General features: G+C 44.3%; 1 protein-coding gene across 6 annotated transcripts in view; it reads left to right on the top strand.

Annotated features, from left to right (window-relative positions):
• MTSS1 (MTSS I-BAR domain containing 1) overlaps nt 1-22,891 on the top strand; it is a 451,322-nt gene that overhangs the window by 66,580 nt on the left and 361,851 nt on the right. For all 6 annotated transcript variants that reach the window (XM_069220729.1, XM_069220724.1, XM_069220725.1 and 3 more), the window contains exon 2: nt 13,390-13,451. In XM_069220729.1, the coding sequence (XP_069076830.1) occupies nt 13,390-13,451 (62 nt within the window). The remainder of the gene's footprint in view (nt 1-13,389; nt 13,452-22,891) is intronic.

Raw genomic sequence — 22,891 nt, 5'->3', positions numbered from 1 at the left:
ACACAATACACATCTTCCTTGCAACTTCCGTATTCTTAGATTTAAATGTTAAAGGTGTTTGGTACATTGTATGTTATTTCCTATTGTCCGTGGTTTTGTTGGAAATACGAGGAAGTTTACAACACTGTCTTTTTTTTTTTTTGTCGTCATTCTTTTCCTTAGCACTTGACTTTGCAGTTCTGCTTGTTAGGATCTTCCGAGCACTCTTGTATCCAGCATACCCTCCTTCGACGTGGCCTTACATTGTGGTGCTGCCAGCTTTGCTGTAGGATCATTTCAAGTGTTCTGGGATTCCTCAGAAAATGTATTTTCTTGTAGAATTCTCCATGATTCTGGAATACGATATACAACAATATCCACCTGGTTTAGGTTTTGATTGGCAGGTTTTCAGTCTATGATGTTGGCTTAGTCTTCTTAGGCAGCACTTGAAAATCTTTCCCGTTCAGAGGTGGCCACGGAGACTGCGGGTGTCGCTCCATTAAAGCGGATGTATCCGCAATGGGAGAAGTCCCTTTAGTCAACCTACATTTTTTTTTTTTCCTGAAAACTCGGCTTGCAAGTGTGGACAATGGGGATGACCTTCACATTGGGGCACACTGTTGATGCCTACCTAGAAGTCTTACTAACGTGCTGAGGGTGTATCATACATGTTACATGTATCATCCTTTTCCAGAACATCTGCTACCTTTTTTGATGGTGGTCTTCTAGGGAGGTTGATGTGCTAAACATGGTGGTGGACTTCTTGCCTCGGATTGAAAAGTTAGTTCGCCACCATGTCTAATGGTGCCAACTCCAGAACTTGACCGTGTTGGTGGTGTCTCTGATCTGTTCACCACTTAGGCTACGCTAAATACCGGTGGATGTAAAGATGAAGATGATGTTCTCTAAATCGGGACGATGTTTTTTATTTGCCAGTGCACACAACAAAACAAGAACCATTTCTTCACTATGATAACTGTTGGCTGCATTTTTCAAACTTCTTTCCTGCACTTCACCCAGAGTACCAGTCGCATGCCCTTCTACTCTATCTTCCAATGAAGTGCATGCCTCCTTTTCAAGACAGTCTTCCTTGGTTAGTGTTACATTACCGTAAATACGACCACATGGCATGTCTCCATTAGATAGTTCTTGATTAGGCGAGAGCAGGCTATAAAACTGCATGCTCAACATGCAAAACACTGCACATAAAAACCTTAAAATATGTTTTGCAGAAACTGACTATCTCCAGGGTATCCTGCTTTGGTAGAGGGGAAGAAAGTTATTGATTATTAATACAGATTCCAATACAAAAATATTCAATTTTTTCAAGCTTACACGTTCCCTGCACCCTTTACCCATATCCATACTTATTTACTTTTTGAACCAATTTAAGTGATCACTGAAATGTAGTTTCTTGAGAAATACCCCGATCGCCCATTTCACAACTTATATTCCCTTCACTTTACATGAAAACTAGTGCGAAAAATGGCATTAATTTGTCTCCAAAATTACGTATAAAGACGATAAAATACTCATAAGTTACACGAAATGCACTTTGGAGTATCTTAAGTAAAAATTTAATGTAAGGTCATGCCTCGCTTTCACCAGTCACTCAAGATACCAACAAGGCAAACTTTTCCTGCTTGAACCCGTCCACCAGAGCAAAAAACTGTGACATTTCTTGCTTGCCTAATTTTCAACATTTCACCTAATTTTCATCATGTGAAATTGCGCGAGTTACACATATTATGTGAGCATAGTGGAAAATGTTCCACAAGCCAACTGAGAATACAGGGAGTGCAGAATTATTAGGCAAGTTGTATTTTTGAGGATTAATTTTATTATTGAACCACAACCATGTTCTCAATGAACCCAAAAAACTCATTAATATCAAAGCTGAATATTTTTGGAAGTAGTTTTTAGTTTGTTTTTAGTTTTAGCTATGTTAGGGGGATATCTGTGTGTGCAGGTGACTATCACTGTGCATAATTATTAGGCAACTTAACAAAAAAAAATATATACCCATTTCAATTATTTATTATTACCAGTGAAACCAATATAACATCTCAACATTCACAAATATACATTTCTGACATTCAAAAACAAAACAAAAACAAATCAGTGACCAATATAGCCACCTTTCTTTGCAAGGACACTCAAAAGCCTGCCATCCATGGATTCTGTCAGTGTTTTGATCTGTTCACCATCAACATTGCGTGCAGCAGCAACCACAGCCTCCCAGACACTGTTCAGAGAGATGTACTGTTTTCCCTCCTTGTAAATCTCACATTTGATGATGGACCACAGGTTCTCAATGGGGTTCAGATCAGGTGAACAAGGAGGCCATGTCATTAGATTTCCTTCTTTTATACCCTTTCTTGCCAGCCACGCTGTGGAGTACTTGGACGCGTGTGATGGAGCATTGTCCTGCATGAAAATCATGTTTTTCTTGAAGGATGCAGACTTCTTCCTGTACCACTGCTTGAAGAAGGTGTCTTCCAGGAACTGGCAGTAGGACTGGGAGTTGAGCTTGACTCCATCCTCAACCCGAAAAGGCCCCACAAGCTCATCTTTGATGACACCAGCCCAAACCTGTACTCCACCTCCACCTTGCTGGAGTCTGAGTCGGACTGGAGCTCTCTGCCCTTTACCAATCCAGCCACGGGCCCATCCATCTGGCCCATCAAGACTCACTCTCATTTCATCAGTCCATAAAACCTTAGAAAAATCAGTCTTGAGATATTTCTTGGCCCAGTCTTGACGTTTCTGCTTGTGTGTCTTGTTCAGTGGTGGTCGTCTTTCAGCCTTTCTTACCTTGGCCATGTCTCTGAGTATTGCACACCTTGTGCTTTTGGGCACTCCAGTGATGTTGCAGCTCTGAAATATGGCCAAACTGGTGGCAAGTGGCATCGTGGCAGCTGCACGCTTGACTTTTCTCAGTTCATGGGCAGTTATTTTGCGCCTTGGTTTTTCCACACGCTTCTTGCGACCCTGTTGACTATTTTGAATGAAACGCTTGATTGTTCGATGATCACGCTTCAGAAGCTTTGCAATTTTAAGAGTGCTGCATCCCTCTGCAAGATATCTCACTATTTTTGACTTTTCTGAGCCTGTCAAGTCCTTCTTTTGACCCATTTTGCCAAAGGAAAGGAAGTTGCCTAATAATTATGCACACCTGATATAGGGTGTTGATGTCATTAGACCACACCCCTTCTCATTACAGAGATGCACATCACCTAATATGCTTAATTGGTAGTAGGCTTTCGAGCCTATACAGCTTGGAGTAAGACAACATGCATAAAGAGGATGATGTGGTCAAAATACTCATTTGCCTAATAATTCTGCACTCCCTCTATAGTGTGCTTGCTTGAAAATGACATTGTGACCTTGAATGGTCCGTGCTTCGGTTAGTAAATGCTTATTTACAAAAATGCCTTTAGAAATGGTGTTTCAAGAAAAGTTTATCACCAAGTCTTCAAACCTTTTTGTACTTTGTTTTTGAGAAACCGCCCATGCATTCGTGTCACCGAGATGCTCCATGCATGTAATTGACCATGAGATGGAAACATAAGTAGTCTTCTGCACTGTTGGGACGGAAAAGTCCTCTGCATGGTAAAAGATGTGTACCCCTGCACGGAGTGCCAAACTGTACTATGGTCTGGATCTCTAATGCTGCTTTTTGTCATAGGCATACACGGATCATATGTACACAGATCATGTGCATGGGACATAGGCCTGTCTCATGGAATATGGTCTTGTTGGAAAGGGAGGGGCACCTAAACTGGAACCGTCATAATGGTGGAAGGCTACCTCCTTCACCAGGAGTTAGGCAGCACAAGCGCGGTGGTGGCAGCATACCATGTAGTGATCAATAGTAGTGTACAGTATCTTTTTGCCATGTGTATGTAGAGTGAGGCCTACAGCCTCTCTCACCTTCCCCTGCTTTGTGCTTAACTCACCCTTGGCCTCGGGTAACTTGTGGAGTGCTGCACAGTGCAGGAGTAGTGACTCTGTGTTAGTTGTATGCGTGTCCGTGAAGAGTACGGTGCTAGGATGCAGTGCATGTGTGATTAGTACATGTATGTATGCCTGAGAGGGATACATTGTATGAGAGATGTAGTGCAGTATGTGCACAGGGAAAGCATGGGCTGGGGTTATGTGTGGTTGCGTGGAGTGCAATATGAAATGTGAACTGGTGTCCATTGCACTCAAAGGGTAAATCCACGTTCTATCGAACTAGTCAGCAGTAATTAACTCTTAGAAACAAGCACTATATCCCCTTGCAGAAATATGAGATTGTGGTTCTACTTAAACCACTGGGAGTGTGGTTGCTGTATGTTGAAGAAAGTGGTCTATTCATGTATTATATTTATTAGTACAGCAATGCTGATTAGACCTAGTAAAGTGGCTATTTGAAGGATTGTGTTGTGGACAATCTGCTTTGGAGTTGTACCTGCTGTGATAGACATATTTCATGTAGGAAGATGAAAAGAAGTTCCCACTTCAAAAGAAGCAGAACCCCAACATAAAACTTCAAAGCCACCCCACCTCCGATGATGATATTCCCACAGTTGCTTTATGCCCTTCAATACATCCTCCTTCACATTCCACAGACTTGTTTTAACACCCTGGCTTCACTCGTGAGGCAGTTCTTTTGGGCTAATAAGCCCCTGAAAGACGCATTTGGTAAATGTGTCTGCACTACCTATGATGGAAGACTCAACATGGCAGACATCAATCTATATTACCAGGAAGCACACATCCTGATAGTAAATGATTCATTACATGGGTACTGGGAGGACCTGGCATACCAGGGAGAAATAGCTCTAATTGGTCTGGAGAACATAACACACATCTTATACTGACCAAGGAGGTGTTCCTGGTCTGGAGAGCTTTGTGTCGTTGGATAGGTTGGAACCGAAAACGTACACTGGAGACTCCCCTGTGGGTGGACCTCTGGATGGTGCAAGTGGTGAACCTAGAGGCCTTCCATGGGTGGGACTGGATTGGCATTTCGCATCTTGGAGATGTACAGGACAAGGCTCCTATTTTCTCCTTTTAGGATTTACAGACCACCTGCTCTGGAGCCTGGAGCACCAGCGCCTGCCCTTTCCAAGACCAGTGTTCCCTGTGAGGAAGAGGAGAACGTTGGAGGTGTAAGGTCCAGTGGGGAGCCCTACTTGAGGACACCCTATATGAGGTGTGAGGATTCAGTTGTGCACCAATCTGATCGTAACCCATGTGTAAGACTGTTTTCGGTGACCCATGCATGCCAGGAAAGGGCCACTGTAAACTGTGCTAAGTATTGAGTGCTGTGTGGAGAACGCCAAGCCCACATGGCCTTGTTGCACTGACCCCGTATGCCAGAAGGGACCACCGGTGAAGTTGTGTGACCAGCGTGCCAAGACTCGTTAATGTCTGAGCAGCTACCTCGTATGCTAGGAGGGGGCCAATGTGGGTGTTTGCAATCACACCAGAGGAGTCTACGCTGTATCCAGAAGGTACTGCAGCAACTCTGTGTGCCAGCAAGGGCTGGAGGGACCAAATCATCTGAGACTTTGGGCCGTTGCCCGGGCCTGGAGTGAGGCTGTGACCAGGGGGTCTATCCACACCAAAGCATCTCCCCGGATTGACCCTTGTGGATCAGGAGGTTGCCGAGGAAGATGACGCACCCTTTCAGGACCCCAGACGGAAGCCAAAGGACTGTATTCCCTCCCTGGCTGGGGAGAACTTGACTTACTGCATTGTTGTGGGCTGGAAGCTGCCCTGATCATGGGGGAGAGTGCCCATGCCACTCCGAAGAGTCAGCCTGTGGCTTGTGAGTACCGCACTGTGGGCACCCGCTGTAAAATTCCAAATGCTTACATGCTGCAGGAGCAGGTAAGACTTGGAATTAGGGTCTTTAAGGCCCTGGGGAATTTGGCACCATGTACACTTTTGACTGAAATCCTGTAGAGTCAAAAAGAAACTCTGAAGTATGGATTAATAGTTTGCTTTTCCTGATGTGGCCACCAATGAATGGGGAATAACCCCGAACAGGTTACCCAAAGGAGAGCTGGACAGGTATTTGCCTGCCACCTACTAGAACCCCGACCTTAAGGAGGATTATGTTACTGCATTTGAATGTCTTATTTCTTTGCATGTGTGGAGTTAGAAATAAATACAAAAAACTTTTTTCTTATAAGAGCAAGTATTTGGCTGAGCATTGACTTATTATTCTTACTGTTAGCACTTTGAGTTATGAGTCGTGTTCCCTCCCAAACCCTGGGGGTGTCTTGCCTGCTGGACCACAGTTACCACTGAGAGTCAAGTACAGAATGGGTACTTGGCCCAGGTGAGCGGGATCCGTAGTAGGTTGGGCCCTGGGGCATCAGAAGTAAAAGACTTTAACCAACAGGGTTGGGCCCAGTAGCCTCTGCATGCCCCAGGGCCTTCTGAAAGGAGTTCTGACATGCACATGGAAACTCAAGATAGAGACCATCTGGGTAGATTAATCGATTGCATTTACAGTTCTATGTTGTGCATGAGTGTTTTTACATGCAGGCCATGCAGTGTGCTCAGAGACCAACAGTGTAGGCAGGGGTGTGGAATTTTAGAAAATATTGACTTGTCCATGTGACCGATTGTGTTGTGAATCTTTTTGTCTTGAAAAGAAGTCCACTTGTTCCTTTGGTGCCATGTAGTATGTCGACCAATTATGACAGCAATCTTATTATACTGGAGCTCTGGTAATAGCCTCTCTGATTATGCCAGGGCTGATGCTTCTGTAGGATTTGAAAACTTGCAATTCCCTTATTTTGCCATCTTTCAGCAGATCTAAATACTGGGGCTGGAGATGGGAGCAAGCAACAGTTCCAGAGTTGTAAAGCCCTTTTGAGTCACTGCAAACCTACTAACTTGCATGTTTTAAGGCTTTACATCAGCTCTTCTCTAATCTTTACCCATACTGAGAGAGGCTAGAAATTTACTCCTGACAAGGGCAGCAGTAAAACTTCTTCCAGGGTTGGAGGTTGTAGAAGCTCAACAGATCTACACATGCATATTTTCTGTTGCTAAAATGACATTAACAAATATTTTCTAGAAGTAGGATTTTGTGGTCTACTTCTGTAATTTCTTGTGAATTTATGAAAGCCTTAAATCTGCATCAATGCACAAACATGTACCATAGGTGCACCTTGTAATTTTCTTTAAGAATTGTGCCTCTAATTGGTTATCCATGTTTTGTTTTTATTAAAATTCTATGTCTCTATGTCTCTATTTATTTGCTGGCGTCACTTTAAGTGACATTTCTCTGCTCCTTCACCAGGAGTATATTGGGGCAAAGTAGTTTTGTTCCTGCCAGGAACTACTGTGGCAATAAGCGCTTTTTGAAGACAAAAAATGTATTTGCTTTTTGACAATGTTTGTTATGATGGCCCCACAGCAATAAAGTTTTACATAAACCATGTCAAAACGAGATGTCCATTGACAAAACCAAAAGGCTGACCACAAATGTTAGACCTATTGGGTTTGCCAATGCTTGTTTATTTTCATGTTTCCCATAATCTTGCTGAAACTGGCTACACTGATGTTTCCATTATGAATATTTTCTTTGGAAATACTAGCATGCATTAACACATTTTACTAAATGATGCTTCAAAGAAACGGCACCTAAAATTTCACAGTAGTTTAGTTTAGCAAACCATTTTTTTTCCTAGTTGCATTTTTTGTGAACATTTTATTTTGAAAGCACAGAATCCGCAATCTTGCTTTCAAGCTGGTGCAAATATTTGCATTTTATCAGAGAGCTTTCTGGGAGCATTATACTTAGCCTCATACTGTTAAACCTTGCAAATGTGTGTGTGTACACATTTTTATATTCGGAGCACTGTCAGCAGTACAGTCTGAGCATACAACATTTTCTTAGAGCATTCATCCTAACAATAAAGGCCTTGCATTAATAAACCATAAGTACAAGTTCAAACAACATTAACATATGGACACAAATATTGCCTTAACTGCAGACAAGGTCCTTCCCTGATCCATAGATGTGGTACCGCGAACTGGCAGCCAAAGAATTTGTGCTGCAGGCGGTTGGGCCTACTTGTTCCAAGGACAAAAACATTAAATCGTATTGCCCTTGACCCCAAACAATATGTCCTGAGTGTTAGGCTTTATGAATTCCACATGCCTGGCTGGGTTACAGCAGAGTATTTAAATGCACCTCTCTAATGACTCCTTTCATAAGTACAAAATTTAGCGTTGCTATGCCTATCCCGATGTGAGGACCGTTGAACTTACGATACCATGCTTGTGACACGCTAATCGACACTGACAACTCTTTGTGGATAAAATTAGGTCACAAGTTCATTGATTACACAGGTTGTTTTAGTTTATGGGTGATCCAGATGTTGATGGTGACTTTATCAAAAAGCTGACAACCCACCCAGAGAAAGCTGGAGCCATCCTGTAGGTGGTATGAACACCAGCGTGCTTCGGTACAGCACTTTAACTTAAAGGGGGGGTGCCACCCTATTATTATTTTTGCATTGTATGTCTGACAAGTCGGAGCGTAACCCTGGCTGGTCTCCACAGTTGCTCAGGATTTCAACTATGCCTTAAGGGATCAGAGAGTAATGTCATGTCATCCTAGGCCCCCCTATAATGTTGCCCAGAGACCTGAGGAATTCTCTATTGGCTCCAAGATCCACTATCTGGAAGCCTTTGTGGTTGTCTAAAGCTTTAGGATTGTGCTGTAACTGTGCCTTGTGACACTGGCACAAACATTCCCAAGAATTCTTCAACTTTTACCTTGCATAAATGTTGATTTGTAATGCAGAGACACTCATCTGTGCCTAATGACCCTTTTCAAGTCCCCCTTTGGTATTAATCCACCTTTCCTAACACACAGAGCAAAAAACAGAGGATGAGCATCCCTCGGGCCTATGGTGGCCCTATCTTGCAGGGGAGCGACACTAGGATGCTTGGTCTCCTCTGTCGGCATGCGTGCGACTTGGTCGGTTGCAATGCCTTTTGGCCCTTGCATGGGAGGGCCTACTTCAGAGATAAGGCATGGTGCAGGAATAGGTGCATACTTACAAAAATCTTCAGTGCAAGGTTATTTAGGTCTTACCTACCAGACGGTCTGCCTGTTGCAAGACATATTGTGGGCTTACCAAAAACATACACTGGCCTGGACCCACCCATTGCTTACCATTGTTTGGCTTTCTTGTCACTCTCGTTTGCCTGCTTCTTCATGTCTAAGCTTGTCAGCCTTGTACTTGTCCCTCTGTTGGCGCATAGCCTCTTTATCATCCCTTTTGATTGGTTGACATCTATGCTTCCACTCACTGCTTTTCAAGTAGTTCCTTTTTTTGGGGGGGTTAACCACTCTATGGGAAAGCATGCTTATTTCAGCTGCGTCCCTCATGTACTTCTCTCCCCCAGCAATCCACTTTACTCTCTGTTACCGATGTGCTTCTTCCCGTGCCTCTTCATTTTGGCTCACCCTCGTGTACTTCCCAATTGCTTTCTCGCCCCTGTGCTCCTCCGCACCCGCTCCATGTTACTAGCTTTCACCCGCTTGCTCTCCCCAGTGCTCCACTTTGCTCTCTCTCTGTTGTGCACTGCCTGTGTTGCTTCACTCAATTGTGCCCTCCGTGTTGCTTCCGCCCACCCCCCATCTGCGCTTTTGTGTTGCTTTCACCCCATCCCTTTTGGTTATTGATCAAACTCGTATTAGTAACTACAAAGAAAAAAAAAGCACCCGTGTCCTTTTGTATGTGTTTGCATGCAAGGTGCACGCATCCCTACAAAATGATGCAGTTAAATAAGTCAAAGTTAAAATCTTTAGCCATGCTGCACAGCACCAGGGGAGCTGTGCTTTGTGGCTAAAAACCATTGACAAACCCAAGGTCAATACCTTCTGACTTTGCCAATGCTTGTTTTACTGATGCGACCATCCAGATACACAGTGCTTTCTTGCTAGCCGTTGTCTTGTAATTTTCAATTTTCAGTGGAACCCTCCGCGTTCTGGGTGCCCCAACAGTCCTGGTAATCCAGTAGCGATCGTTATTGATTCAGGATTATGAGATGCAGGGTTTCACTCGAAGATTTTGGGTCACCCTGCCTCGGCTTGAGGTTTGCTGTTGAACTTTCAGTCTGTTCCCTACTTACGTGTTGTATAGCTAAAGGGAGTGGTGAGGTATCAATGGAATGTCAGTAACTCGGCCAGCCCTCCTCTTAGTGCTTGGTGAATGGACACTTTTGTTCTGTTATTCTTCAAGCAGCCGCCCAGATGTTTATCTTGATTTGAAGCATGCAGCAGCTACCTGTCCTTGTAAAGGTTCAGTAATAACCTCATGGTCTGTAGCATGTTACTTTTAAGGGTGTGGGAAATTGGTGTAATCGTATGTAGTGTAATTACTCAAAATTATGAAATTAGATGTAATTACCTGTAAATGTATCTTGCACTCAAAAAATTACCCGAATGGCTCTTTTGGGTAAAAATTCAACTCAAATGTAATTTAGAATTGATTTTTGGTCGTTCACGTTCAAAACAGTGCTGCTCACACTTGGATTTGTAGTTTTGCACTCAACAATTACCCGAAAGTCCTGCTTGGGTAAAAAATCCACCTGCAATGTTTGTTGACTGCCAGCATTAAAGGAACTGCCACTTGTGCGCAAAAAGTGCCTGAACGGTACATCTCGCATTACAATTTCTCCCCACACAGGCGTCTCACTATGCGACATGGTGTAACCTTGGTAATTTCACATAACTTTTGTTATGTACAATTACACTGATTATGCTAGTGTACTTAAACTTTTTCCCTGGCCTAGATTATTTGTATGCGTCCTCATGGCTCCGGTTTTGCAGACTCGGCTGTAAGCTCCAGGTCAGCGTCCATGTTTGTAGTCTTGACAGACATTTTGCAAGGCGTTCGCTCCCTTTTGTTTCTAAAGCAGTTAGACCTGTCAGCTCTTCAAGTTACCTCGTAAAGTACTGGGTATCAGAGGGATCTAGTTGGCGTTGAGAAGATTTACGTACTGGCGCTTGTGTCCACCTCTCATCTTCCTTTTAAGTATACTTGTCTAGCGCTTGGTTACCCAGCCCGCTTCCTTCCGCCTCTGTAAAAGCATTGCTGCTCCGGATTAGGTGCTTTGCTGGATGCAAAATGTATTTGAAAGGTGGGACGACTTTCCGTGAGTGGGTGGTTGCAGGTGATGTGCTGGTCACTGGGTGCATGTGTGGGGGGCAGAGCAGGCCAGTGGGTGCTAGTGGGGTGAAAGCATTTGACTGAGCTTGGAAAAGTCGGGAAGATGCTCCTGTCAGGACAGGTCCCAAGTGGCCACAATTCTTATGGGCTATTGCCCGATTCAGGAGCAGCGATAGGTTATTTGAATACTGCAGTAGAAGACAATGCGCCTATCTATTGTCACACTGCACTTCAGTATGGTTGCAAGTGCTGAATGTGCATTATTGAAAAATAAGACTTGCTTTTCACTGTACCCAGAGTGCCAGAGATCTGTTCTTTGTCACAGATGGCTCTGCTACAATGATGGGTTTTCTTACCGCATAGATTGCCCTCATGAGCAGCTAGTGTTGACTGAGTTTAGGTTCTCTGTGCCTGAGAGTGCTTGAGACTCAAGTTCCAAGGAAGTGACCTACCATGCACGCCCCCCCCCCACCCGCCCCCCTCCATTGCACTGCCCGTGCACCTTCATTATTGGTTAGAGGCTCTCTGGGAGAGATGTTAACCTACATATTGTGTTCCCACTCTCCTCCCTCTTTTGTGGCCCAGCCTACACAAATACCCCGATTTAGTGCCGAATTGCAGGAGGACAGCTTTGGTGTTGAGGTAGTTTCTTCCTCAGCAAACGGCTGGGAGCATTAAATCATTTTGCATAGACCATTAATGTTCATTAAGCCACGGAGGGAACCACTTTGCAACAGTGGTTCCTTTTCCGAGTCCCTCAGCAGTATAACCACAGCTCCCAGGGTTTGGGAGGAAGGTGGATCAGAGTTTGTTCTGTGACAGCAGTCAAGTGCAGAATAATTATTAAGGTTCCTTAGAAATTACTGCTAACTGATTTACCCTCAACGTGCTGTGTGTTTGCGCTCCACCAGATGTGTATCAGCACACATCCTGGTACTGAAACAACACCCACAAGAATGGACTGTCTTCAGAAAGGACCACAGGATGCTTGACTCTCTAGGCCAGGGTTCTCCAACGAGTGGCTCAGAAGCGTCTGGTAGCTCTCCAGCTGCCTGTGAAGAACCCAACTTTGTGCAGCTCAGCCTAGTAAATGAAAAACGTTTGTTTGGTTGAATTACGTAGGTTGCCATCCCTGCAAAGGATGTATTTAAGAGTAAAGTGTGTGTATTTTCAGAACTGGAAATCTGGAAGAATAATATATTTTATGTTAAATGGCAACCCGTGCTGTTCTGAGGAATCTTATTAGTGATTTTCTCTCCTAGGTGCCAGGAGGCATTGTGCATACGGCTGCTATGGCATTTGACATTGCTGGTGACGATGCCTGGTGCGCTCAGATGGTCACTGCCAGTAAAGCCTTAATGCATCGGTCACTAATGGACCTTGTCTGAACTGACCACTCTTGTAGTAACATTAACAATTTGCCTTGGTAGCTTGGGGTGATTTTCACTGAATATTTTAGCAGAAATGGATGTACATCTCTGAGCTAGACAGAGAGACATTGTACCACCCTCCCTGGCAATGGGGTCACGTTTTACTGCTTGTAGAGGGCAGCTGGCTTGCATTCAGATAGGTGCCTCTGGTGGTGCCATGCCACAGAACAGGCCTACCTGTAGTCCGTGGTTGCCTTGTTGTCTTCCTGGATAGATGAGGTGAATGTCCCGTAACCCGACACTTTGAGAGGATAGATTGGCACCTCAAGGGCTTTCAGACCTGTGTTGATCACACTTTTCTGGCACATGGCTTGGGCCAATCTCTTCGAATGAAGTGTCCTGTGACTCACAGGAGCAGTTAGTTTGGCTATTTTGTGTCACTTTGATTTTTGCATTGTTTAGATGTATCCTTGGAAGAGTCCCTAACTCACCTCTGATCCCATTACAATGAAGTACTTTTGGTATCACTTGTTACATGGTTGTGATAACTTGTATACGTTTCTGTATGCTAGATTACTTTTTAAATATTATGATGTCATTCTATAGTGCTCACGCCTCTGGAGTGGCATCCGACCAATGTAGACTAAAGGTTTACGAAGACTCTTGTCAATACAAATGAAGTGGAAGTAGGAGGGAAGTTTGTCGGGCGATAGGTGTAAGTTTCAGGCGAAAGTATCAGGATTTGCTTGTTGTGGTCTCACCCTTCAGTTGACATTGAACTGTGTATTGTAAATGGCACAGCCATATACTTATGATCTTTGCTCTTGGTTTTGTCTTCGCTGCAGGGAAGCTATCCAGTTTGGGAAGATTTCATTAACAAAGCTGGAAAACTGCAATCTCAGCTTAGGTAAGTGGAGTAAATTTCCACCATTTCTCCTCACCTACAATTTTTGTTACATGTTATCATAACATATTAAAGTATACATTTGCGGTCTTGTGTTGGTTTTGGTAGAGCAGTGTGCTAGGGTTATGCACTGAGCTGTCATCACTAAAGCATGCTACGCTGCGTCTCGTGTGGTGCATAGCTCCACACAACAAGTTAAACCTGTTTGGTTGGCTTTGGTTGGCTTTAGTTAGGTCATTGTCTGGATTTCAACACATCTGCAAGGTTCAATATATTGTTGCCCATTTCTCAGTAAAGGAGTCAGAAAATGGACTGAAAGGAAGAAAGGATCAGACTGGCCACATTCTAACTTCCGTGTGATGACTGCATGTGCCACTTTTAACAACACCGTTACAGCACCTCCCGGCTACTTTGTCACAGGACGTGCCCCACATTTTCGTTCTTCGCCTGAATAGTAGGGAACCAATATCTATATAAACAAATCTCTGAAACCATCCTCCCGGCAAACGGAACACCTCCGTGTCAAGGTGACATGGATGGGACACGCTACCCTTATTCTCATGATTGCTCAATTTCTGAGTGCTTGCCTTGGAAGGGACAAGCCAAAGCAGCCAAACTGGAAATTCTGGTAAATTACACATAACTTCATTCAACAGTACTTGGGAACGACTCTGGAGGGACACTAGTCTCTGTTCAACTTGCATCATGTTTGGATCTAGACCGTCTCTCAAATGAGAATTGGTCACAGTTCTGCGCTAGTTACTGAACAGGAATGTGCCAAGTCCAGGAAGGAGTCCTGAAGACCTCAATGAAAGCTCACACCTACTTGGCCTGGATTGGGTAGTAATTCTTGCAACATGACTCATCTTCAGCTTGAAGAGATTGGACCACATGAGCCTATTCACGATAATCCTCTGCAGGCTCCCCAAACTGAGATGGATGATCTTTAAATTCTGCTGTATACTGCTCGAAGATGTGGGGCCAGATGTATCAAACATTTTTGCGATCGCAAACGGGCCAACAGGCCGTTTGCGATCGCAAAAATGCATTTTGGTATGTATTCTGTATAATTTGTGATTCAGCAACTTGTTACCGAATCGCAAATTGGAATTGCGAATACATACCGATTTGTTATTAGGAAGGGTTGTGTCAGGGGCGTCCATTCCTAATACCGAATCACAGAGGTATGAAAATGTTTTGTGACCCGAATGCGGTTGCAAAGTATTCGCATTCACTGCCTAATAAAAGTAGGTGGTAACCCGTTCGCTTTGTGAATGCATGCAAAAACATTTTTTAAGAGCAGGCAGTGGTCACCCCGGCCACTGCCTACACTTAAAAAATGAAAAGAAAACTTTTCATTTTTCTTTTTTAAACGCATCCCGTTTTCCTTTAAGTAAAACGGGCTGCATTTAAAAAAAAAAAAAAAAAAAAACACTTGCTTTATTTAAAAGCAATCACAGACATGGTGGTCTGCTGAGCCCAGCAGGCCACCATCCCTGTGATTGTAGCCATTCGCAATGGGTTGCAAATTGCGACCTACCTCATGAATATTAATGAGATAGGTCCATTTGTGAGCCCTTGCAAATCGCTATATGAATCTCCTGGAGTTTCATACATTCCAATAGCGATTAGTTAATTGCGATTCGCAGAAAATCGCAATTTGGTAATCTCTTTTGGAATGTGTGAAACATCTGGCCCGTGGTTACTTAACCAAAAGGCTGCTCTCATGCTACCGATCAGTTCCATGCCCTGCAGGATGCCTCCAACATTTAGAATGGAATGGTTTGGCAAACTCACAGCTACCTCTCTCTCTTGCGCTCTCTCTCTCGCTCTCTCTCTTGTGCTCGCTCTCTCTCTCTCTCTCTCTCTCTCTGTCTCTCTCTTGTGCTCTCTGTCTCTCTTTCTGTCTCCTGAAGGCCTGTGGCTTCTAACTGCAGGTCTCTTCGTAAATAGACATCAGCTGAAGCATCCAAAGTACTGGGAACTCATTCCCCGCCTAGACAGACTTGAGGATCTCTTGGGATGTGATGACTACAGCAACATCTTCTCCATCATGCACCTGCGCTGATGTGAATTTTCTTCACACACCTATATTCCGGTTAAATCACCTATGCAGCAGCATGCCTTCAGTGGGAAACTACAGACATAACCGTACATACCACAAACTGTTAACTCATGATTTTATCAGGATAGTAAGTGCAGAAGGATGCTCTCCTGGGAAGCTATTGCTTTGGAAAGAATTCCAAAATGTATTAAATGAGGGAGGACACTCAGATGAATAAATATTGAGCATTGATTCAGACCACAGGAATGTATAGTGAGCGAGTGACAGTCAATAACACATATATTTTAGACTCTTAACTAACTTAAGGCATATGTCTGATTAGACATAGTTGCTTCCAAACTTTTTCTGTGTATTTGTATTTTGATATTATCTGCTTATAGGTCTCAGCATTATTAATTTTTCACAATACCACCACATCTGATTGGGACTATAAATTACCAATAACCTGCTCAAACAGGACAGTCATTGTTTTTTTCGGATAGGCTAATCACATATTGGAAATGGTCCAATATCATCTTTTAGCACACGTGGAATACTGCATCATCTTCACAAGAACACAACAGTTACAGTTACAGTACAGCTAGCAGGTAGTTAATATGTGCCTCAACAGTGGGACAAACTCACAAATCTCATCCTAAACTGACTTAACCGACTCCCACTGGAGCCCCAACGGAGACTTTAACCGAATGAGACAATGGTTGGGTTTTCTAAATGAATTTGCCCGTGGCTGCAAGCCCACAGGAGTCTTTGTTCTTGCCACACGGTGAGAGTCTTGCAGACTTGGGTTTAAAGGTATACAACATGGGGCCTGGTCTCTCATGGTGAAGGGCCCACTACTCTTGGCCACCCTCTACTGCCTTATCAAGAAAAACTCAGAAACGCCTCCGACATCCAATGTGTCCTCCTTTCATGCACCAAGCCCTGCCACCTGCTTGTCCAGGTAGTGAAATCACAGCTTGAAGGTGCAAGGTCTTGGCAACTACCCCAGTATTATTCTAGACCCAGGGTGCCATTACACTGTTTGCACATGTGCTCGTGGGGGCACATGGCAGACAAAAGTACAACCTCCATCTGCTGAATTATAGCTATGCACACTTTATTTGTGAAGAAGTGCATGTCTCATGTTAGATGATATACAGAATACCATGAGCCAGTGGTCATCATTAGATTTAGTAATCTGGGCAAGACTGCACCTAAACAGAGATGGACCTGTCAGTTCTGTTTAGCCATCACAAGGCTCGCTTAACCCAAACTTTCACCTGCATCGTTAATGTGCCTTCCAAATGTAGTTCCTTATGAGTGGTTGCACCTTATAAGAAAATGGTAGTAGTTCCAATTGTGAGAGCTGTGGACTTGCCAAGGGTGATAGCTGACGACCCACTGCTTGTCTGCAAGACCAGGACCAGCTGCTCCACAATAACAAGCATTGGCAAAGCCAGTAGTTCTCGCCTTTACAAGACCTATTGGCTTTGTTGTGCCATGTTGTACACCGGTGTGGCTCGTGTTCAGCATGGCTAAAAGTTTGTGGCCTGGAGTGTCAGAGTGGAGTGGTGGAGTAGAGGGCCGTAGAGCGGATTTGTCTGAATGTTGTAGAGTGGAGTAGGAGGATTAGAGTCATAGAGTTGAGTAGAGGGGAGTAGGATTCAGTGGCAGAGAGTGTTGTAAGGTGGAATAGGGTGGAGTGGGTTAGAGTGGATTGAGGTAGCGGAGTAGATTGGATTGGAGTATAATGGGGTGACTGGATTGAGGTGGCTTGATTGGTGTGGGGTGGATTGGATTGGGTGGATTGAAATAGGGTGAGGTGGATGGGATTGGGGTGGATTCGAGTGGGATGGATTAAATTAGATTGGATTGGAGTGGAGTGTTTGGATTGGGGTGGATTGATTGGAGAGTTGTGTACTGGATTGAAGTGGGGTAGATTAAGGTGGTTTGGAGTAGTGTGGATTAATGTGGACTAGACTGAGTGGGTGGGTTAAAGTGGATTGTATTGGAGTGGGTGGGTTGTGTTGGAGTGAGGGGGAGTGGGTAGCGGTGGACTTGATTGGATTGGAGCGGGGTGGATTGGATTGGAGTAGGCTGTGTTGGATTGGAGTAGGGTGTGTTGGATTGGATTAGGGTATGTTGGACTGGGGTGGGTTGGATTGGAGTAGGGTGGGTTGGATTGGACTGGGGTGGGATGATTGGAGTGGGCTTGAGTGGGTTGGATTGGAGTAGGGTGGATCGGACTGCAGTGGGGTAATTGGACTAGGGTGGGATGGACTGGACTGGGGTGTAGTGGGTTGGGGTGAGATGTATTGGAGTGTGGTAGATTGGTCTGGGCTGGATTGGGGTAGATTGGATTGGTGTGGGGTGGATTGGATCAGAGTGGTGTGGGGTGGATTGGGTTGTGGTGATGTGGATAGCAGCAGGGTGATTTAAAATGGAGTGGGTTGGATTGGGGTGAGGTGGATTGGAGTAGTCTGGATTGTTTTGGATTGGAGTGGGTTGTTTGGCATTATATTGGGGCAGGTTGTTTTGGATTAAAGTGGGGCAGATTGGAGTGGGCCAGATTAGAGTAGGACAGATTGTTTTGGATTGTAGTGCGCAAATTGTATTAGGGTGGATTGGGTTGGTGTGCGGTTGATTGGTGGGGAGTAGGGTGGTGTTGATTGGGGTGAATTGGGGTGAGCGCTGTAGATTGGACTGGGGCAGGGAATATTGTTTTGGATTGGAGTGGGACAGACTGGAGTGGTGCACATTGGAGTGAGGCAGGTAGGAGTGGGGCGGATTGCAGTGGGGCAGATTGTTTTGGATTGAGGATATGGAAGTCAGGCAGATTGTTTTTGTTTGGAGTGGGGCAGATTGTTTTGGATTGGAGCAGATTGGAGTAGGACAGATTGTTTTGGATTGGAATGGAGCAGATTGTTTTGGATTGGAGAGGAGCAGATTGATTTGGATTGAGGATATGGAAGTGGGGCAGATTGTTTTGGTTTAGAGTAGGGCAGATTGTTTTGGTTTGGAGTGGGGCAGATTGTTTTGGTTTGGAGTGGGGCAGATTGTTTTGGTTTGGAGTGGGGCAGATTGTTTTGGTTTGGAGTGGGGCAGATTGTTTTGGTTTGGAGTGGGGCAGATTGTTTTGGTTTGGAGTGGGGCAGATTGTTTTGGTTTGGAGTGGGGCAGATTGTTTTGGTTTGGAGTGGGGCAGATTGTTTTGGTTTGGAGTGGGGCAGATTGTTTTGGTTTGGAGTGGGGCAGATTGTTTTGGTTTGGAGTGGGGCAGATTGTTTTGAATAGGAGCACATTGGAGTGGGAGCAGATTGGTTTGGATTGGAATAGAGCAGATTGGTTTGGATTGGAATAGAGAAGATTGGTTTGGAGTGGAGTGGGGCAGATTGATTTGGATTGAGGATATGGAAGTGGGGCAGATTTTGTTTGGTTTGGAATGGGGCAGATTGTTTTGGTTTGGAATGGGGCAGATTGTTTTGGTTTCGAATGGGGCAGATTGTTTTGGTTTGGAATGGGGCAGATTGTTTTGGTTTGGAATGGGGCAGATTGTTTTAGTTTGGAATGGGGCAGATTGTTTTGAATAGGAGCACATTGGAGTGGGAGCAGATTGTTTTGGATTGGAATAGAGCAGATTGGTTTGGATTGGAATAGAGAAGATTGGTTTGGAGTGGGGCAGATTGATTTGGATTGAGGATATGGAAGTGGGGCAGATTGATTTGGATTGAGGATATGGAAGTGGGGCAGATTTTTTTTGGTTTGGAGTGGGGCAGATTGTTTTGGTTTGGAGTGGGGCAGATTGTTTTGGTTTGGAGTGGGGCAGATTGTTTTGGTTTGGAGTGGGGCAGATTGTTTTGGTTTGGAATGGGGCAGATTGTTTTGAATAGGAGCACATTGGAGTGGGAGCAGATTGTTTTGGATTGGAATAGAGCAGATTGGTTTGGATTGGAATAGAGCAGATTGGTTTGGATTGGAATAGAGAAGATTGGTTTGGAGTGGAGTGGGGCAGATTGATTTGGATTGAGGATATGGAAGTGGGGCAGATTGATTTGGATTGAGGATATGGAAGTGGGGCAGATTGATTTGGATTGAGGATATGGGAGTGGGGCAGATTGTTTTGGTTTGGAGTGGGGCAGATTGTTTTGGTTTGGAGTGGGGCAGATTGTTTTGGTTTGGAGTGGGGCAGATTGTTTTGGTTTGGAGTGGGGCAGATTGTTTTGGATTGGAGTGGGGCAGATTGTTTTGGATTGGAGTGGGGCAGATTGTTTTGGATTGGAGTGGGGCAGATTGTTTTGGATTGGAGTGGGGCAGATTGTTTTGGATTGGAGTGGGGCAGATTGTTTTGGATTGGAGTGGGGCAGATTGTTTTGGATTGGAGTGGGGCAGATTGTTTTGGATTGGAGTGGGGCAGATTGTTTTGGATTGGAGTGGGGCAGATACCTTTTGATTGAATTGGGGCAGATACCTTTTGATTGAATTGGGGCAGATACCTTTTGATTGAATTGGGGCAGATACCTTTTGATTGAATTGGGGCAGATTGCCTTAATTGGAGTTGGGGCATATTGCTTTGGATTGGTGCAGCTGCTTTTGATTAGAGGGGGAGAACTGGATTTTGACAGATTAGATTGGGGTGGGTTGGGAGGAATGAAGTGGAGTGGATTGGAGTGGCCTGGATTGAAATGGGGTGGATTGGTGTGGGGTAAAGTGGGTTGGATTGGGGTGTACCCCATGATGGTGTTAAAGCATTATTTCAGAGATTACACATAATAAGCACTGTCGCTTTGCAATATTTCAAACAAGTTAATTGTCATCTTTTGAGAACAGGTCCCACAAGCAAAAACAAAAGAAACATGAGTGGAAAGTGAGAAATGGTGACCTGGCAAACTAAAAGAAAGCTAGCTTTAAAAAGTAAAACTTAGCAATTTTGTTTTCCTTGCTGGGCATGTTTTTGCCAGTCACAAGCCTTCCGTTTGCGGTGCACTAGAAGTTAAAAAGAAAATAGTACCTCGATCACGTAGGGGGCAGCGGACGGCCACTAATTAAATTAAGTCGATCAGTGCTTGATCCCTGCCCCACACAGAGAAACAGAAATGATGGCAGGCATGCCTTAATGAATTACGAGGCTATAAAGGAGAGTGCCACACAAACCAGTAAATGGTGAGCAACAGGCAGGCTCCAAGCCCTTTACTGAATACAACAGAGTCTCGCGCACGATAGAGAGATGAAGGAACCACGAGTGTTACTTCAGCCTTTGCTGTCAGTGGTTTTCACTGTTGCTGACTTCTAGTCTGATCCATGCCTGCTTTTTAAAATATGAACTTAATTTACATTTACATACAGTAGACCCCCTTCCCCGAGTGACTGCATTGAAAAGCAAATTAGTTTAAGAATTAACGTGTAATTTATTTTCATTCCAAATGTGCTCATGAGTTCTCACATGTACTAATCAACAAATGATTTTGTATAAACATTTTTATTTTTTGAAAGGTGAGATTCATTCAGTTTAACACCGCTGCAAATTTGTTTGTTAATATGAGGGAAGCAGAGACATAGCAATCTTTTCTGATATAGCATAGCCTCTTACCCTTCTCCTAACTAGTGTCCGACAACAAATGCCTTAGGGCAGCCTTTTTTCATAGTGTGAATTCAAAACCTGGCAGCGGGTCAACCATTGGGCCAGCTTTGGACACCCCTTTTGGAATGATATGAACTCCTTCATAAATGAGAGTGTAGGATGGGTGTAAATAGGATGCACCAGTTTTCAGTTTGCAGACAGGCAGGTCTTCTGGTCCCCTGGTGGAAGTGTGTAATTAATAAACCATTCTGTGGTTTATACGGTTTGACTATGTGGCTAAAATGCTTTTTTCCCTGGTTGATAGGACGCGTAGCTAGAAACGTGCCCTCAACAAGTAGTCTGATTGAAAGTAAACCTTATTGCAAGGAATACAAAAACACTCAAACTCTATGCCATTTCTCTGTGTAGAGACTTCCTCATTGGTTAAAACCTGTCTGGAAGACCCTTCAGTCTTAAAATGTAGATCCACTGTAGACACTTCCCTGACTCCAGCGATCACTGAGGTTTGAGGTGGTTCTTGAAGTACTGAACTAGGAGTGTAGCAGGGGATTGAATATCAATGTATTTGAAGAATTCGTTTTAAGTTTAATTTGAATTTATAATTATTATTTATGGTCTTGTTGCATGCTCTACAAATGCAATTATCTTAAGATGCATTTGATTGCAACAGTGGTTGCATGCGTTTTCAGCAACTTGTTTTTATATGGTAGGAAAATATGTGCTGCTCCTAGGATGAAACACCAGTTGTGACAGCTCAGTTTGTATTAGTTTATTCTGGACATACCATTAAGCATAGCACTAAAATCCCCATGCATAATGCTTGTAATCCAACTCATGAACTTTCTCATGGTGCAGGAGGAAGTCTGGTACTTGCATCACAAAAGTGGCAGTAGGGTTTTTTTCCCCATGCTGGTGTCATAAATTGCTTAAGGTGTTGCTATTCCCATGGTGGTACTCTTTGGGCCATGTTTGCATCTAGGACGTGCAGGGTGAGGCCCCTGGCTTCAATCGTCTTGCAATATGTCCCACAAGGGAAATACCGCTCCGGGTAACTGCAACTTGTCTAGCATATCTGGAGCTGAAATTATTGGGTCAAGAAATATCACAGCCTCTTTTACAGGTGGAGATCTGCACCCAGTAAAGCCACAGGGACAGCGTGATAAGGGCCGGGGAAGCTCGGTCTCTGCCGACCTCCTCCATCGCCATTAGAAACTCAAAACCTCCCACACCCAAAGGCCGTATCCACCCAGCACCTCTGACCCCCAGGTAGTAAATGTCTGTGTTAAAGGCCCCTGATTCGGGGAAAATCTGCATCAAATGCACCAGTAAATCCAGGTCTGGTAGGTTATTCCCCATTCTGAGGACTTTAACTTGAAGTCGCTGTCAACTTGAGGGGAACCTGTAATAGGGCCAGTGAGCACTAGAGTTACAGATTGTGATAAATATCTAGGTGAGAAGTGGTTATGGAATAAATTAGCAGGGACTGTTTTCATGCATTTATTTATTTAATGGTGATTGTATATAGTGAATAGCATTGCCGGAATTAGTAGTGGAGAGCTTTACATAGATACGTAAGTGGTCAGTGACATGAAGTGTAAGATGTAGATGCAACAAGTGGTAATGTGTGGGCAGGGCTGGCTCTAGCTCTGGTGGCGCCCTGTGCAACACCTTTTTGGCACCCCCCGACCCCATGACCACCTCCTCGGATTCACTCACTACCACCTCCTCGGATTCACTCACTACCACCTCCTCGGATTCACTCACTACCACCTCCTCGGATTCACTCACTACCACCTCCTCGGATTCACTCACTACCACCTC

This window comes from Pleurodeles waltl, chromosome 2_2 (assembly GCF_031143425.1).
Source record: "Pleurodeles waltl isolate 20211129_DDA chromosome 2_2, aPleWal1.hap1.20221129, whole genome shotgun sequence".
Lineage (NCBI taxonomy): Eukaryota > Metazoa > Chordata > Amphibia > Caudata > Salamandridae > Pleurodeles > Pleurodeles waltl.
This window is presented reverse-complemented; position numbering and strand designations above follow the sequence as displayed.